At 47.0% G+C, this 17913-nt stretch overlaps 2 protein-coding genes across 2 annotated transcripts in view; one reads left to right on the top strand and one right to left on the bottom strand.

Annotated features, from left to right (window-relative positions):
- Positions 1-667: 667 nt before the first annotated feature.
- On the top strand, positions 668-13752 carry rtv (QVR superfamily protein rtv). Its single transcript, XM_089564362.1, has 3 exons — positions 668-1075; positions 7037-7198; positions 12803-13752. Exons 1-3 carry the CDS (start codon positions 979-981, stop codon positions 13024-13026), a joined length of 483 nt encoding a protein of 160 aa, XP_089420488.1. The 5' UTR covers positions 668-978; the 3' UTR covers positions 13027-13752.
- An 85-nt stretch (positions 13753-13837) lies between these two features.
- The window catches only part of LOC149371037 (DNA damage-regulated autophagy modulator protein 1-like), a 35853-nt gene continuing 31777 nt past the window's right edge, over positions 13838-17913 (bottom strand). Inside the window, exon 7 of the mRNA XM_089564353.1 lies at positions 13838-16631. Within this exon, the coding sequence (XP_089420479.1) occupies positions 16422-16631 (210 nt within the window). The 3' untranslated portion in view covers positions 13838-16421. The remainder of the gene's footprint in view (positions 16632-17913) is intronic.

Here is a 17913-nt window from a genome sequence, read left to right as displayed (position 1 = left end):
TGTGGTAGCAGTCTTCACCGGGTAAAAAAGGAAGAGATTTGGCTCTTTGTGAACACGTGACCAATCGATGACGTGAGCCCTCTTGAGGACAGAAAGGTCGGGGCAACTGTCTTTGGCACTGGTTTGCCTCCGTGGAGTGTAAAAGTCGGAAAAGCTCTTAATATTAAGTCTTGTTATTAGCTCCACTGTTGTGCACCAGAATGGTGGGAAACGGCAGTGTCCCGATAAGCTGGAGGCGCTCACCGAAAGTTTGGGTGCACTGCAGTCGCGGCGTTCAGAGCCAAGTGTAACAAGTATGGGCATGAAGCTATTAAGTAAAGCTCGTTTCAGTAGGAAATCGCTATTCATCGCAAGTACAAAGTTCTTGCATAGGCATTTCGTAAGACTTGTTAAGGGCCACGTGTACAATGGCGCCGTGCTGCCTCATGATATCATGATGTCTAAATGATGTCCGCCGCCGAGCAATTAACGATCGATTCAATTAGCAGCATCCTGCAAGACGACCGCACGCAGGCGGCAACAGGGACGGCCGATTTCTCTTTCCGGATCGCCCACGGGGTTTGAAGCGGCCAGGCGCGAGCTAAAGAGGTCAACCGCAGCAGCACTGCGCGAGGTCCGCCAGATTCTTCCCCCTTCTCTCTGAGGAACCGGTCTTGGGCTCCCCCGCGCCGCGCCGCGCTGTGCCCCTTGCAGGGCGACGTGGAGGAACGCCTTGGGCCTGGCGGCTGCCATCCGCTGCTTCCGAAGAAAAAATCCCCGCTGCCGCCTTCGTCCGAAGTCGAAGAATCAGCACCGAGACCGCACCGATTATCCAGTGGCATGTGAGGCATCCGGGGGACCGCGGCCACAATGCTGACGTGAGACGGGGAGGAAAGGACCTTCTTCGTTCGCCGCAGGAAAAACTGCAGCTGTGACGAGGTGGTGGTGTCAACGGACTGTTCTGTGTAGCCGCTGTAAGCGGAGGTCGTCAAACACGCCATGTTCTCCGGCGGCTGCTCGACGAAGTGGCTAGGCCTCGCTCCGCTGTCACTGGCGGTGCTGGCCGTGGTCTTGCTTCCGTCGCTGGTGGAAAGTCGTGAGTACACATTACGTTCCCAGTAGATTGCGAGTAGTGTGCAGTGCGCGTAAGCCTTAAGGGCTTCTGGGGTGATGCCTGTCATCCAGCTGTTGGTACAGGGTTTCGCCTTGAGTGTCACTGAATGTAGAGCGTTCGTACTGTTTTGCGACATTCATGGTCAGAGGAGCGGACTTTCAGTACTATCAGCGTAAACTGGAACGCGAACAGGGTAACTGAAACGCGAAATTAAGAACACAAACACATGAACCACTGAAAAAGAAATCACTTCCTTGCATCGGTCCTTGCGCCATGTAAGTGCAATTCAAACGCGCTAGTACTCAATTTATCTTAACTAAAATATTTTCAATTGCTGCTCCCATTCTGTCTTGTTCGCGTCACAGAAGATGCCAAGCGTTCCGAGATATCAAAGCGGTCGTGTTTCGTCCGCACAGACTAACATGCGACATTGCGAGCGCCAAGGTTACAGCATTAACATTATTTACTTAGTTATGCATTATAAAATACATTAATCACGTGCGTAATTATACGTGTATGATATATTCCGCGACAGAAGCATTACGCGAGTTCCTATGCAGGCATGAGCCATTCATTTTTTTCTTCACAAAACCATTTGAACAGCTCATGATGTACTTTCTCTTTGAAGAGGGATCGAAGGTAACAAGCTTTTAAAGAACTCCGGTCAACATAATTATCGCTTCCCTTCGCATTTACCCACAAGCAGTGACAACAGTGTATAATGCCATACAAGGAAATGAATTAAATGAGCGTATAATTCGTCGCTGTGGGTGTCGCGATGCCACGAAAATGTACTTTTAGGTGGAAAGATGACTAACGGTACTGCCAGATCGATATAACTGAGTTTAAACAACAGGAAAAAGCAACACATCACGTGGAAGATAATCCGGCAAAAAAAGGGGTGCATGACGCTGCTTTTCAATGTCTACGAGACCACTGCAGGCACGATTAGCAGCGGTCATTGGTTCATGTTAGTGTTACATTGCAGCTAAACTTGTAGCGGATGCTTGCGTTTAGCAATCTCACGCGAAATTAGTGAGCTCAATATGGTGAGCCCGGTACAAAGCCACACCGATAGGCAATGAGACATGACAAGTGGGAGCACATGAAAGAGCTCCTATTTTTTTACAAGACACTTACATCATGATTTATTTGAATGATCGCCTGCAGGTATAAGCATGGCGTGTGAAGTCTAGTGCGCTGATCTGCAGAGGCGCGAAGTAGCCACCGATGTCTTGTTTGCACTACCTTAGGGTTCGCGCTACTCAGATTCGACTCTACGTAACCTAGATGCCGCGGTGACAGTCTGCGACACTGAGGCAACCAAACTGTACTATTCTTTACTTTGTTCAGTTTTCACAACGTACTTACTTGTGAAAAGGCAGCGAGCAGTGTCTGGTCGCAAGTACGGCAATCCACTATGCTCGGCATCAAGCATAACAGCGAGAGCTACTTCAGGTATAAACTTCGAATCATATACACGTACGTAAGAGGGCAGATGCAAACACATGTTCAAGCAACGTTTAAATGTAAGAGCGAAGAGGATGATTTCGTGGGTCGGCAATGCTGAACTACGGCGTTTACGCTGAGTGTACCGCGTGGCGACTACAGCAGCCTCTCGACGTAATAGCAAAAGTGCTTATGACCAGCAGACATCTACGAAGAAAAGGGGGTGCATCGAAACACATGAAGCAAGCATAAAAAGTTGTGTCGTTTGTACGAGTAATAAAGCTCAGAAAGACAATGCTATGGCACCTCTGCCTTTGCCCGCCCGCCAGCAATGCGGGCCTGAAACGTCTTCATAACGAATCAGAAACTGGTTTCTGTTTTTGGTAGATTGAAAATATTGATTGTAGTGACGTCGTTAAACATGTTTGAAGATAGCTGAGGCCGTCTGGATTGAACGGCGTCATTCATCCGTGGACTTCGTGCAGCACTTTTTTTTTTTTCGATTACATTTATGTGTTGCAAGACCGGCATGACAAAACATAGAGAAAGTTTTGGCTGCTAACCTCACCACGACCAGCAAGAAATTGCCTTCAAGATGGCAGTCTCTTCAATGCAAGTTATTTAGTGAACGATGCGTTCCGTAGTTCGGTCCTCGGGGTGATGTGGTTAGGTCATTGGCGCGACACTCTGCTGAATAGAGGATACGATTTCCTCAACACTATATATATTTTATACACTATACATAGGCTTTTTATACAAAATATTTGCAAACCGGCTGAAGCGGCCGCTACAGCTCGGAAAGATCCGGAACTTCAGACCAGAGCTCGCAGTTGCTAACAATTTATGGTCCGCGGCTCACCGTACCACTCCGCTCTCCAATCACAACATTCAATGAAATCAGCTTTTTAATCTTTTTAAATTTATAAAATAAGTCAGAGGCATCAAAATTTTGAGAGCTTTTTTTTTATTGCGATTACTTCTTTGTTTGAGTACCAAAAAAGGTTCGGCAACAGACTGCTTTCTTGACGTGGAGAAATTCTGTGAGGCGGTGCTGCGCGCGGGCGGGGCTGCAACATATAAGTTGTATCCGACTAGCTATTCTTTAGTTCTTCGGGTCAGGGCCACCGCCATGCCACCGCCATGCAGGACCCCAATTAGCTCCGCCGTCGTACTCCCTTAACCGGCGTCACATGAAATCGCTTCCCGCATGGCGTTGGGTGAGGACACGTATACCAGCGTTCAGGCACAGACCCACTACGCCCTCATTACGGAAAGCGAAGCGCGAGAGTGTACATCGGCGGCTGACTCGGTGATGATTGACACATCAGAAGCTGCCGCGGCAATCCGCCAACAAGTCGGGTCGCCGCAGCGACAAGTCCCTCGACGATTTCTACCCTGTGCAATGCCGCGACTCGCTCTTCCGTGGGCGCACAAACAGTGAGCTTCCTTCGGAATGCGGGGTGGCATTGTCCCCCGTCCCCCCGAGTCACCTGTCGGTGCGTACAAAGACGCGGGCAACAAACCCTGTTTCTCCCCGCTCAAATACAGTGCTACACGTGCTTATTCACTCTGCGCCACTCGCGAGGACGGAGTGGTTGGGCCGCGGTATGATATCCACCAGCGAAAGGAGGCATTCTGAAAAATTAAATGAATTCGCGTACAAATGTTAGCACATTGCGAGTTCTTTTTGTGTGTTGCCTACCTTTCCTTGCGCGTGCGTCAGTGCTTGTGTATTTCTGGCTCCTCCTGCTTTTTGTTTGCTTGTGAAGGGTTTTTGGGTTCAGTGTCCGACTGCCGGACGATGTGTGAATGGGGCGACGTTGTGCGCCTCTGATTACGCACATAAATCGCATTAAAGGGGCCTTTTGTTTTTCTTTCTCACCTTTTATACTAACCGTGCGTGTCAACGTTAGCATCTGAACTGTGTAAGCTCTACGTTTCAACTTGCGGCATTTTTTAACGCTTAGGCGTTTTCGGGAGGCAGGCGATAGTGATTAAATATATTTAAAATGGCTGCCAAATATATTTGTTTTATAAGCGAAGAAAAAGCAGCGTGAAATCCCAAATAAAAAAAAGACCTGTTGGAAAGGGACCAGTTGGAACTAGTCGGGCTTCAATTGTGTTAGGTCAGTTTCAGCTACTTTTTTTCTGACTGGGATGAAATGGAACGTAGCTTGGAAATGCACTCGTGACGTAAACGCCGAGTATGTCGACTCTCGAGAGGACCGAGTCTCCATGTATACACGAGGAAAATAGACGACTTAAGTGCGCACTTCCATTTCCGAAGTAAAATATACCGCAACCGGCCTCTGCTCGCCGCTTCTTCGACCTCTGTATGAGGGCGGTTTACAGTTATCCCTTTCAAGGTCGCTGCAATGGCTGGCGTCGAGCCCAGTTGGGGGAGTTCCGATTTCCTGCCAGATGTCTCGCGGTCTCCCGTGTCTCCAGGCTGCGCTGTCTCCTTGGACATGAGTGACTAACGTTGCAGCTACGGCACAATGAGAGCTGTGACTGTCAAACTGGCAAAACTATTGAACAGTTTGCCTGGTGCTATATAATGTCAGCGACGTTTGTTGGCAGTATGATAGCAGGCGTGCAAAATGAAATGTATTAGTAGTAATAAACCAACGGCACAGTTGAAGCGCGGCACCTTACGGTGTTCAGCCGTACATTCGGCATCTGTTGCATGCAGCTGCGTAATCTCTAATACCTGTATACGAGAGAAGGAGGGAGGAAGACTTCTTAGAGGAAACAGGAGAAATGTAGTTTTTGCTATAGGCTTGAACTGTAGTTCCACTTCTGTAATATAGACGTGCCTTTCCGCGCTCGGTTACAAGGCATTTCTGGTATAAAGAGGGCAATGAGTAAACAGGAAAAAAACATCAAAGTAAAAATAAACTTGAAAATTTTTTCGCAAATATAAGTTTCTTTGGAAGTATTACAGTCGGATACAAATTAACTCTGTAGTGAAGCTCCGCCCATATTCAGGACCGCCGCACAGGATTTTTCCACGACAAAAAAGTAGTCCGTTGTTAAAACTTTTCATGTTACCTAAACAATAAGAAAAAAATTGTAAGCTCTAGAATTTTGATACCTCACTTGATCAATAAAGTAGAACATGAAAGGCTGATTTCGTTTGCAATAGCTATTAGCTAATGAAGTAATACAGGACCCCACTGACCGTGGCCCAGTGTTAATAACTGCTGTTTTCTAAGTTTTATCCTACTATACCCTGCTATATATCTGCCAAGGTGCCTTATTGCAGCATTGATTGTGCTCTTGCTAATATCACTCCTTTTAAAGTATCAACCCACATTAAATGGGAGAGAAAACCGGCCACCTAATTTGCGCATTTTAGCAGCGCAGTCACCAATCTACCGTAGCTCCTTAAAACAATTGTTTTCAGATTGATTTATCTTTGAGTGTCCCTTCAAAAAATAATGTAGTGTAAACGTGAAGAACAAGTTGTGAATGAACACGCGGTATGCGTGATGACGATTCTGCGACATTTAATCTCGTTGCTTGCGCCTTGTAAATTCTCCCTGAATAATAACGAGAACACACAGAATGTTATCGGCGAGACGCTTTGTGCAATGGGACGAGTTTTTATAGCGGCTAAATAATAGAGAACTAAGAGCAAAGGACATTATAGCAAGGAAAACTGGAAAGGAAATAGTGCTGTTGTTAGCGCAGGCTGTCTAGTCATGGTACGCGGTTTCCTGACATCGCACCCACCGTCACGAGTTTGACTTAGCGCGAAATAGGAATAATTTCATTCGATTGCGAGTTTCTTCGTCAATAGAAGAGGTTCCCGCGCCGAACAAATGGAGAAATAATTTCTAAAGCTCCATTATTCAATTGTACTTAACTAAACTATATCTTGCGGAGTTGGATTTGAAGTCCTTTACTTACCGAAGAGGTGAACGGGCTTTTTGGAACAGCCTTGATACTTGAGGTAGTTCTCATATAATGCAAGTTTTACAGTGCCCAATGTGAAAACATAAAAACCAGCAGGATAAACGTGACTCATACCTTTGAGCCACCTACCTTTACTTCCGTTTATTTCATCCTTAAAGACCCAAAGGCATTACAGAGGCGGATGAAGGCAGGGTTAATATAATTCGCTCTAATACGCAAACTGAAAAAAAAATACAAAGTATAAATTGAAATTCAGAAGAGGTCACAATAAGAACGGCACTATCAAAGGGAAAACTGTTCACGAGCGATACTCGTTGCATGCGGAAATTTGGACAAGGCAGCCTTCTCACCGTCGCGTGCTTCCAACAGTCCAGCGCAAAACGTTGTGACCGCATTTGAGCTTTTCTCGGAAGGAGGAGTGAGGAGTCATACATGCACACGAAGTGCATGGGCGTTAAATAAAAATGCAGACGGCTTACTGCGCCGGCGGTTTCTCGCCGTTATTGTGAATGACTGAGAAATGAGCTGTCGGTGACCTGAAGAAGCAGGCGAAACTCTGGCGCCCGCTTCTCGCAGGTCGCACGTCCCACTGCTTCGTGTGCCGGTCGAGGGGCCAGCTGGGAGACTGCCGGGACCCGTTCCCCTACAACGAGACCACAGTGGAAGGCGTGCGCGGGGTCGAGGCCTCGCCGTGCGCGTCCAAGTGGTGCGGCAAACTCGTCGAAGGAAGGGACGATGGTGAGCGGCACTTCTTTTACGACGCGATCTGCATTAATCTTCATCAGCCTAACCTCGTCCACTGCACGACAAAGGTCTCTGTCAGTGCTGTCCAGTTAAGCCTGTCCTATGGCAGCAGCGGCAACTTCACCCCCAAAACATTCCCAATATCTCCCGCCGATTTGTATCTATGCCTTTCAGTGCTAATACTTTTACCTTATCTTGGAATTCACTCTGCTACCATCCGAGACTTATTTCAGATAAAAATTTTGAAACGTATCTTTCGACTGCACCATCACCACAGGCAGCAGCGCTAGGCGGCCTCAGAGCACATGAAGCTTTTTCTGTTCTAAAATTTATCGACGTTTAAGGTTGAGATAAATAATTTAAGCATTAGATATTCCGTGCGATTACTGGCTCTTTATTTTTTTTTTCATTCGATTCACTTAAAATTCACTATTCGGTAATTTTGCACCCCTATTTAATACCCTTCAGATTTCAACTGCTCACGAGAAAGCAATCGCTGCCTAGTTATCTGTAATGCTTTTGTTTCCTGATACAGTTTGTTATCAGGGATGGATATTAAACGCTAATATGGTCCATTCATGCCAGTGAACGTAGTGCCGCGAGGTTTAATGTACCATTAAAAAGATAGTAATGTTGGCGCCTCTGGAATACCAGGCACGAGATGTCACTTTGCGCGCCAATACGATTGCTAAACAAAGAAAAAACAGCGCTGCAAGTTCGACGACCGCAGACAAAGTCTATCCGAAAGAACATCGTTACAGACTGCAGCACTGGTGCTTTTCTTTCTTGTGTGTCCGTGGTAGTCTGTGTAGTACTGCTGTCTGTTTTGCAATAAACATTATAATAATCTCGCTCAGACAGTTTAAGGACCTATAAAATCCCGGTGTTAAAAACTTCAAGAAAGTCTGAGAACAGGAAAAAGAAAATGCAAAGGAAGAACAAAGATTTGGTGCACAACCACTGTCTTTTCTAAGCTTCATCCGTATTCCCTGTCACCCTTGCGCAAAACATGCCGTATGGCTCGACTCCATACAACTGCAGGTTCGATTTATTTCTGTGAAAAAACAGCCGCAACGCTCGCAAACTCAGCTTCCATACCAGTCCATCAGGTGTCATGTGAGCCAGAGCTGCGCCCTATCAGGCAGAAAATACGGCTTCGCCCGCGGCGATAGCGCAAACGTCCAACTTAACCGTTCATTGACCCCTGTGGATTAGGACCGGTCTTTTTGTCACCCACCGCACAGTCAAGCCTAATATCTCACCAAGGCTTTCAGAGGAGTTCTACGCAATCGCTGTCGTATCTGTTGCTTCCCACGACACGCACTTCGGCGCAGGACTCCTGCCGCCATCAACATGGCGGACTGTCTCCAGACACCACCGGCCACACAATCGCTAGTACTATCAATGGAGGAAAGAACAAAATCATGAACCCTTATTAGGAACAATGGAATAACTTGAACACGGCGCTGCGACTTCACATTGTGGTCGCGCAACAAGTGCCGATGAGCATGAATGCATGTCCTGCGGGTGCGAAGCGTGGCAGCAGCGTCAGATATGCAGGGAATTGCGAAATAATAAACTTTCCGCAATTAACGTCATTATCATCAGCCTTACTACGCCCGCTGCGGGGCAAAGGCCTCTCCCATGTCTCTCCAATTAACCCTGTCCTTCGCCAGCAGCAGCCACCGTATCCCCGCAAACTTCTAATCTCATCCGCCCACCTAACTTTCTGGCGCCCCCTTTAAGTTCTAGGAAACGTTTACGTGACTACACAAATTTTTGCAGCACCCCACTGTGGGTGCGTGTGCGCGTGTCTACACTCGCAGATGGTACAGAAAATCCCAGCGATGGCAAGAAATATAATGTGTCGTCATCAAGCGGCCGTATGGCGCACACAGCAAACCGAGTGCCGCCATGTCTAACAGTTTTAGAGATGTCGTTCGTCTATATATAGGGTGTCCCAGCTAACTTGGACCAAGGTTTATAAAAAAAATTAAGCGCTCTTCAGAACTGAAATCGCGTGGATGTTGTTAGGGTTTTAACTAAAGTTACAGTACCATTTTTTTTCGCACCTCTTATTTGAATAATTAGTCGAGATAAATAGATTATTTTTTTAAATATAGCTTGAAACGTTTAGGCGTCAATAGGAAAGTTGTGGAGCTCTACAAATATTGGCCAGCCCAGGTACTTCCAACGAAAAAGACTTAGCGTGGCCGTTTTTATTCGGGAAAAACGAAAGACCGCGGAGTTTAAAAAATACCACGTTACAGCGCGCTCCGTGCGCCCGAATTCGCCGGGATTGCAGCGCTCTCGTCCGTGCTTTGTAAAAAGCATCACTCGCTTCGCGCCTTTTGTGCTGCCCAAGACAGAGCTTCGCGTTGAGCTTGGTTGCAAGATAAGCGCCAGTGGGCACGGGCGGCAGGCGAAAGAAAGCGCGGCTCCCGTTTATGCGGGGAATTGCGATCTCACGTTAGCAGAATGCATGCGGATGAACGATGACAATCTCATGAGTTCGAATTTGGGAGCAAAATCCCGACAAGCAAAGACGCATATAACAAGCTTGATAACGTCGTGTGAATCAGGATGAAAAACGGAAACCGCGCTTTCTTTCAACTGCCGCCCGAACCCACTGGCGCTTATCTTGGAACCAAGCGGAACGGGAAGCCCTGTCTCTGACAGCACGAAAGGCGCGAAGCGAGTGGTGCTTTTTACAAAACACAGATGAGAGCGCTGTAATCGCGGCGCATTCAGGCGCACGGAGCGCACTGTTACGTGGTATTTTTTAAACTCCGCGGTCTTTCGTTTTTCCCGAATAAAAACGGCCACGCTAAGTCGATCTCGTTGGAAGTTCCTGGTTTGAACAATATTTGCGGAGCTCCACAACTTTCCTATTGACACCTGAACGTTTCAAGCTATATTTAAAAAGTTAATTTATTTATCTCGACTAATTATTCAAATAGGAGGAGAGAAAAAAATGGTACTGTAACTTTAGATAAACCCTAACAGCACACGTGCGATTTCAGTTATGAACGCTTGGTTTATTTATATACCTTGTTCCAAGTTAGCTGGGAGACCCTGTATATATGCACCACTGGCCGACCTCTATGTGGCGCCAGTTCTCCCGATATTCGTACCAAAATTATGACGCAACCGTTTGTCGTACAGCGTTCTGGGTCGTGTCATATGGTTTCTCGTTACATATAACTTTCACGTGCTAGTCATGTTAGTGGCTATCTTGGGACGGGGAATCGAACAAACGACGCATGCACCATCAATTGTATACGTTCCCAGACTTTCGTATCAAAACTGGGATGCGACCGTTTGTCGTTCAGCATTCCAGGCGGTGTCAAACGCGCGTCTTTTGTGTTGGTATAGAAATATTCGAAAACAAATTCAGGGGGCAACTAAGACTGCTTATGCGCTGTGAAAGGCAAAGCATGTGCGTGTCATCGTGAACGTTCGACCACGCTGCAGGTTTCGCACTGAGAAATGAAACGGACATGCGCCTCCGAGCGCTGATTCCACAAACGCTGAACCCACAAAGATTTGATTGAAACACTTCGACACTCGGTTCGAATACGTACCTGTCGCAAACTAGCCTACAACCTAAGAGATGTACGCTATGCAACGAGAAATCGCATGACATCACCCGCAGCTGGGATGACAAACGGTTGCGTCACAATTTTGATATTAAAAATTGGTTTCAGAGAAAAGGAATGGCGCAGAACTGCCTCGCATCTCGTTGGACACTTCAACCGTGCCTTAAAGGGGCTCTGAAAGGGGCATTAATAATTAAAGTTTCGGTATGTCTAGAATGTTAAAGGACGCCGCTCCACAATTATTGTCCTGGTAGCGAGAGCTACACTGGCCACAGTCTTCGCGTGCGCCCTCCGTCGACCATACTGCGCATGCGCGAGTGACGTCACTGCGCACAGCTGGCGTGCCCCGCCGCGCGCGCTCGCTGCTGCCGCCGCCGAGCTACGTGACGTCACTGCTCACGCTACGTATATCCTGGCATAGCAGAGCTAAGCCACTGCAAACTTTTTTTTTTAATGTGCTTTGCAGAAGAGTTATCTGTGGTCAAAATTTGAATATGAGCATCTTCGTGCCTCTTCCTCTCCTCTCGTCACTTTTCACAAGCTGGAAGGTCAGCGCTCCTCTGCTGGCCCCATACCCCGGCCGGGGGCGGAGCTTCGTGACCCGCCAGAGCTACGCGATTTAAATTACTGGCCGCGGCCATGGTAGCTGCCTGACGTCTGAAAGATTGTAATCAATAGCCAACCCGGAACAGGTATCCCCAGGTGCTAGCGATGGAGGAGGGCGCGTCCATGAAAAAGTCGCCGGAAAGGGTTCGCCAACTTTCGCGCGTGATTGCGGGTTCTTTGCTGCATGTAGAAGTGTATTATTTGGCTCAGGTGTTCATGACATCACAGTGCAGTGCAAGGGCGTCCGCAGAAATTTTTCCGTGGGGGGGGGGGGGCACCCAATGGGCGGAAGGGGGGGGGGGAGGGGGGGGGGGGAGGCGGTAGGTTAGCACCAAAAAGGAACTATTTGTGGTCTAAACTATGCACAGGAAACAAAAATTAGAAATAGCAAATTAGTGCTAGGCTTGGATAGCATACATTCGAATTTATTCATGAATAAAGACTAGCAAAATCCAGAAAGTTAATATCACCTAAGCGTGCTAATCAAGCTGTGTAGTAGTTTTCTAGTGGTGCACAAAAAATATCCGAAATTCCGGGGGGGGGGGGGGGGGGGGGGGTGCCTCCACCCCCCTTGCCCCCCCTTCCGGACGCCCATGATGCAGTGATTAAGCAAGTTGATACCAGTTGATGCCAGTGATGCCGAGTTGATGTGAGTTGAACAAGCAAGTGTTGCATACGCAACAGTCTCCAGATTCCATAACTTAGTACCATTCAGTTTAAAGAGCACCTCGTAGACTTGTCCACTGTGCACTCGCAAGTAGGGGCTTTCTCAGTTGGCCGCCGTCACAAATGAATCCTTACCTGGAAAATGGCTCTGCAGATACAGAGCCGGCAAGCTTACTGGAAACTTCAGCGAGGTGACAAAGCCTGGGTACTCTCAAACCATAGCGCTCCAAGTTTGAATTCGAAGGCATGCACGTGCAAAGTACTGTTGTGAGCAAAAGTAGGAGACCCCCCTCCCCCTTTGCGTTCCGAACCATGCCGCACTGCATGTGGATGTGGGCATCACCCGACGAAGCGCTCCTGGTGTCGAGACCGACGCAATCTTGACACCGGGAGTGCTTCATGGTTCGGAACGTGGCAAGAGGGAGGTCTCTTATTTTTGTTCATCATGACACTACAAGACTTGCTGATTTGCATCATTTCATAGGTATCAAATAATTGAACAAGGTCTAATTATCTGTGTTTGAATTATTACATCACAACATAAACACAGCATAACCGCCCGCCGACTGACTATAGCATCGTGCTCTCAATCAGCCGCCACTGCATTGGCCCATGTTGTGTCAGAGTGCTACGAATTGTTGTACCCACTAATGATTTCAAGCTGTAAATCACCCAGGGTGGTTTTGCAAAGCCTAACAAAAAAGAAATACATTTCTTTTCCTGATAGACTTCGACCTGGCCACTGAGCGTATGTGCCTGCAGCGTCCACCCGATGACCTGGAAGAGCGCTGTGCAGAGACCCTTTACCAGAACAGACGTGTCTACATGTGCTTCTGCCGGGGAGACGTGTGCAATGGGGCCCACAAGACGACGACCACGGGCTCTGCCGCCATCATGCTCACTCTCGCTGCCACTACAGCTTTCCGCTACATGTGGCAGGTGACTCTATGATGGAAGAGACTGCTAGTATCTCCAAGAGAAGACCGGTGTGGCCTTCACAAAAAGGTCGCACCATTAAGATGGAACTAGCCCTTAAAAATTTGGAAAGTACATCTTCCACAACAGCTGCTCACATATGGACAATATGTGATATGTGTTCAAAAAAGGGTGCAAAAGCATTTAAGTGCAGCGTCAACTGCAATTCTATTCCATTAATTATCAATCCCAGTATTGACAGTTTATCAAACTAGCGCGGGTATGGAACAAGGACATTTAATAAGGAGACAAAATGGCAGCTTCCACAGTTCCTTTTTTTGGAAGCCAGTGGGAGTGAACACAGCGTCATTGTAGGCCATATCAATTTCATAGCACTTAGCCAAAAACGAAAGAGCGACCAACTGCATGCTGTGTCAATTCTCACGTGAAAAACATACTGCAGAACTTTGATGAAAAGTCCTGCGAGACCAATTCCACGCTTAATTTTGAAATCACATTTCCTCTTTCTGTTAGGAACTGACCAAAAAGAAAAAGAGTCTGTATTCGTAAAGGGCCAGAGTGTGAGCACTTCAACTGCCATTTTAGCCCACAGTGCTACCACAGTTCACTAGAACATAGCTCCACCGATCACAACTTACCAGTAGAACTTCTATATAACAAGATACCACTGCCACGAATTTCTCCCGTTTAGATTACATCGTTGGTAATTTACTTGTTTTACATTATTTTCGAGCTTCTATGTTGTGTTCTGTGAAAGAATAAAGATTTGTTTTCCAAAAGTGGTGCATTCATTCCAAGGAAAACAGGTAAAGAACCGCAGAACTGGTTTGGTTTGAACGAGAAAATTTACTGACTACTTATCTCCCAGGTTCCGTTCATAACGCAACTGTCAACAAATTTCCGGTGCACAAATCGGAGGTAACAAATAAGATGTCTACTGTTCAGAGATTCATACGCAAACGTCCAGCAAGATCCATGGAACACCGGGCTATTTCTTGAAGGACAATGTCACTGGGTGTCGCTGCTCAAATTTTCGGTTGAATAAGTTCGTAAAGAGACGTAATGCTAAGCCCTAATACACTGTATTTTATGTGATGTTTTGCACAAAGTTGCACTGAAATAGAAAGTCAAGTTATTGTACACACAGTCATTATATAATAGCTTTGAATTATCAAATAGTCACTGCGCACATTATATGTACAAGGCATGTCGCATGTATAAAAATATGGCGAATGCACTTAACCCAACGATGCACATGAAAGGCTTGTCAAACAATAATATGCTTGTTACTTCGATACATAAATTTTACTTGCAAACAAACCTCAAGATCCACACATCAGCTCAAGTGTGAAAAGTAACAATGACTAATTCAAAGGCACCTACGGAGGACCGTCATGAATGGAGAGGGAAGGTTCTCCACTTACCTAAACAATTATCTACAAATTTCCAGTGGTGAATATATGCATCACATTCCTCTGAGTCACAAGGCAACAAGATGGCACCAGCCCTTAAAGCATCTCTTCTAAATGTCCATCTTTTTGACTGTTTTTGAGTTTGAGTACATATCAACTATCTGCTTTCTGTCTATTTACATTGTTCTCTTTCTGTTCAGAGGTCTTGAGATGTACTTTCACAACCACATGTCATGCCAAGTGAAATATTTCAGAGAAAATGGTGTTCGTCCTTCCCTTGATGTTTTTCATAGCTAAGTGTCAAAACAGTTCATGGTGGACAGGAATGCCTTTCCTCTCTTGCTTGCATGCAATTTCACCTGAAACTCTGGCATCAGTGTTGCTTCACTTAACGGGTTAAAACTCATGGCAAGCAGATGCACAAAAAAAGAAAGCATCATGATTTCCTAACAACTGGTGACCAGCATAATTTATGAACGCTTGCAGCAAGACTGATTTCTGTACTGCTTTCGCCAAATTCTGCAGCCTTCAAATGCCTAAGTACAGGTGCCAACATGGTCAAATGTACTGTGTACAGTGACATCCTATAGTGCTGACCGTCACTGTGTGTTATTGGAAGTATGCATAGCATAGCATAGCAGTTTGATTAGCACAGATCTCTAAAATTCTACTGAATAAAATGCTGTGCTGCCAGATGTCACTTTATTTGACAGTGAAATGTCAGAGCACTTAACCTAACCGTCAGTAAATACTGTATAATCTCGTGTAACAGCCACATTTTTTTTAAATTTGGGAGTAATTTTGTAGGTGTGGCCTATGCACGAATTAAAAAGAAAAAGTATACTAATCAATTTTTTCTCTTTTATATAGTTCAAAACTGGGGGTGCGGCCCATGCACGGGTGGGGCCCACACATGGGTGCGTATCTTACATGGGAGCGACTTTTAAACGAGATTATACGATACACCAGCTACTGGTAAACTGCCCATACTTTAAATTACACGGCTTGCAGGAATACACAAGTTACTTTGGTCCAGTATCATTTGTATGAAGCCAGAAGCTTTATATTTAAGTGCATCTGCTCCTTCGGTGCTCTTTTGCACAGATGGTTCCAGTGTAACAAACTCGGAAATGGCTCACTGAACTGCTACAGCTATATAATGCGCTAGATGACTGGATGGCAAGTTATTTATATGAAAAAGTGCACCCCAAAAAGAGAAAATTTGTAGAGCTAAGCTTACCGGTTTAGCCATTTAGCCCTGCATTTGTGTGTAGAATATAGTCAGCCATAAGAGAGAGCTTAGGTGGGCTCATCCAAATAAGTGAAATCTGACCTGGCCACCCGTCGCCTCCCACTCTTCTTCACTGTCGCGCTTTCCCTAATTGTAGAGAGGGGATGCCACTCTCTTAGTTTTGCTACCTGGTGGCCACTGAATTATTGAATTCAGTTAACTAGTAATAAGAAACTAGTTCACGAAGTAATTAGTCTTACGGTTGATGCTGGAGATTCCATGGTAGAATGCAGGGCTATATGGCTAAACCAAAGCTATAACAGCTTTCCCTGTAAAAAAAATAATTAACTTGTCCAATTAAAAGGCAGATTCTGATCTACATTTGCAAGTCCTGAAGCAAGGGTAAGTTCACTGCCATTGATGCTCCTTGAACCAGTTAGCAAAGACAGAAACCGCCCACGTCACATTACATGAGTCATGGGAAAATGTATTGGTCATGCAACTGGGATTGACAGTGACGTATTACGATTTAAGTATGAGTAGAATGAAGTTACCATCACCAGAATGTTTCCTGCATTGCTGACAGCCAGTCCAGTCTGTGTTAACATGTGTCATGACACAAACTTTGGCCTTGTTCTTTGAGAACAAAACACGTATATTTGTTAGGGTCATCCTCACGGTGTAACGCAGCTCACACCATCTTCTTACTGTACAAGAGGCGGTAAGTGCTCTTCGCGAGCTGCCTTGACCGCAGTCGCTGGTGAGCGTCATGTCTCGTGGGCGCGTAGGTACGTGGTCTCAGACATGTACGGTGACTTGCGGAATATTGGCTCGTCGTCCAGGTGGTCCACCAGAACGTCAGCCTTGATCTCGAGTGTCACCTTGTGGAACTCCCGGACAAAGGTGAAGAAGAATAGAACCAGGCACAGGCCGAGGAGCCACTCGAATGCAGCTGCACTCACGAGTAGTGCGAAACCCTGTGCGAAAACAAACACGCTCAAGACAACTGGATAATTGTAATGTTAACTACCAGGTTGTTACAGGTCACACATTGTTAGGAATTTGAAATAGTATACACATGGGCGTCCGGAGGGGGGGGGCAAGGGGGGGCGGTTGCACCCCCCTGGAAAATCACTCACTCGAACCGTGAGTGATGGCCGCACACCAGGGGCGGTGGTGCGCTCAGTCAAAAGGGTAAAAGCAGCCCCGCATGGTCACATCTGCGAAATGCCGCGTCCGGGCGTGCGTCGTTCCGCCGTTTTCAAACCACGCCATCGTTAGCTCTACTGAAGGGCGACCTGTTCCAGACATACAGCGGCACCGGCGAGCATGTGTTTCGAGCCGCCTTGAGATGGGTGTCTGTTTCTTTGATCTCTAGAGAGATAGCGACACGGAGGCAGACAGTGCACGGGGCATCTTGTTTTCGCCTATGTCGTTACGCCGGTCACCGATGAATTCTTAAGGAGGGAAGGACAAATCAGCCGTGTCCACCCCCGCTTTGTCGGGCTGCTCAGGGGCAAGCGGGCGATGAGTTGGCGCCGCCGCCGCTCGCTGTCTCCTCCGATCCACGTGTAGCGCAGTTCGGTAGAAGCGCCGCTTTCAGAATCTCCGGCAAAGGGGATTAGCTGCTTTTGTTCACGGCGACGCAGTCTCCCGAGGCGCCCCCACACCAGCGTTCTTTGCGTCTTCTGTGAAAACCAGCGCCTTTGGTCAACGCAGCCCGATGGCGCCAGCCTGGCTCGCCTGTCACCTCTGGCTGGGCCTCAAATCACAACAGCGCCCATGTACTGTGCGTGTCAGTGCATGGTAAAGAGACCCAGGTGGTCGACATTACCCGGAACTCTGTACTACTCCATCCCTCATAGCCTGAGTCGTTTTGGGGCTCTGAACCCCATAAAAACACAAAAACAAATTTTCCGACCGGAGTGGCGAGTGTCCCTTCCCCTCGGAAGTTGCGCGGCGTTCCTTTCTCCCCCAAAGTGCGCATTCGGGGATACTGCGGCAAGTAAGCCCTCGCACGTGTGCGCGCCTCTGTGTTTGTGCTTGGGTGTTTTTAGTGGCCGGTTGTCAGCGAAGCTGAGAACAACCAAGACAGCGGACGAGAAAACGACGAGCGGCGAGCAGTGTGTGTGGGGTTGCTCGACTGTGCGGATGCGCAAGCAAGATGGGGCGAGGTGTATGAAGCTGCGAGCGTGCATTTATCTTGTAAATAAGTTTTCGTTGTATATATAGTCATCTTTTGTTTTCAACGTACGCGTT

The sequence above is a fragment of the Amblyomma mixtum genome, chromosome 1 (assembly GCF_055824585.1).
Source record: "Amblyomma mixtum isolate Tamu chromosome 1, ASM5582458v1, whole genome shotgun sequence".
NCBI classification, from domain to species: Eukaryota; Metazoa; Arthropoda; class Arachnida; order Ixodida; family Ixodidae; genus Amblyomma; species Amblyomma mixtum.
Note: the sequence above shows the minus strand (reverse complement) of the source record. Positions and strands in the feature narration are given on the sequence as shown.

Bases quoted from the DNA above. Each gene is read 5' to 3' on its own strand.
- rtv (XM_089564362.1), top strand. From the start codon at position 979: ATGTTCTCCGGCGGCTGCTCGACGAAGTGGCTAGGCCTCGCTCCGCTG. The intron at 1,076-7,036 runs GTGAGTACACAT...CGCTTCTCGCAG, and splicing joins TCCGTCGCTGGTGGAAAGTC to GTCGCACGTCCCACTGCTTC. The intron at 7,199-12,802 runs GTGAGCGGCACT...TTTTCCTGATAG, and splicing joins CGTCGAAGGAAGGGACGATG to ACTTCGACCTGGCCACTGAG.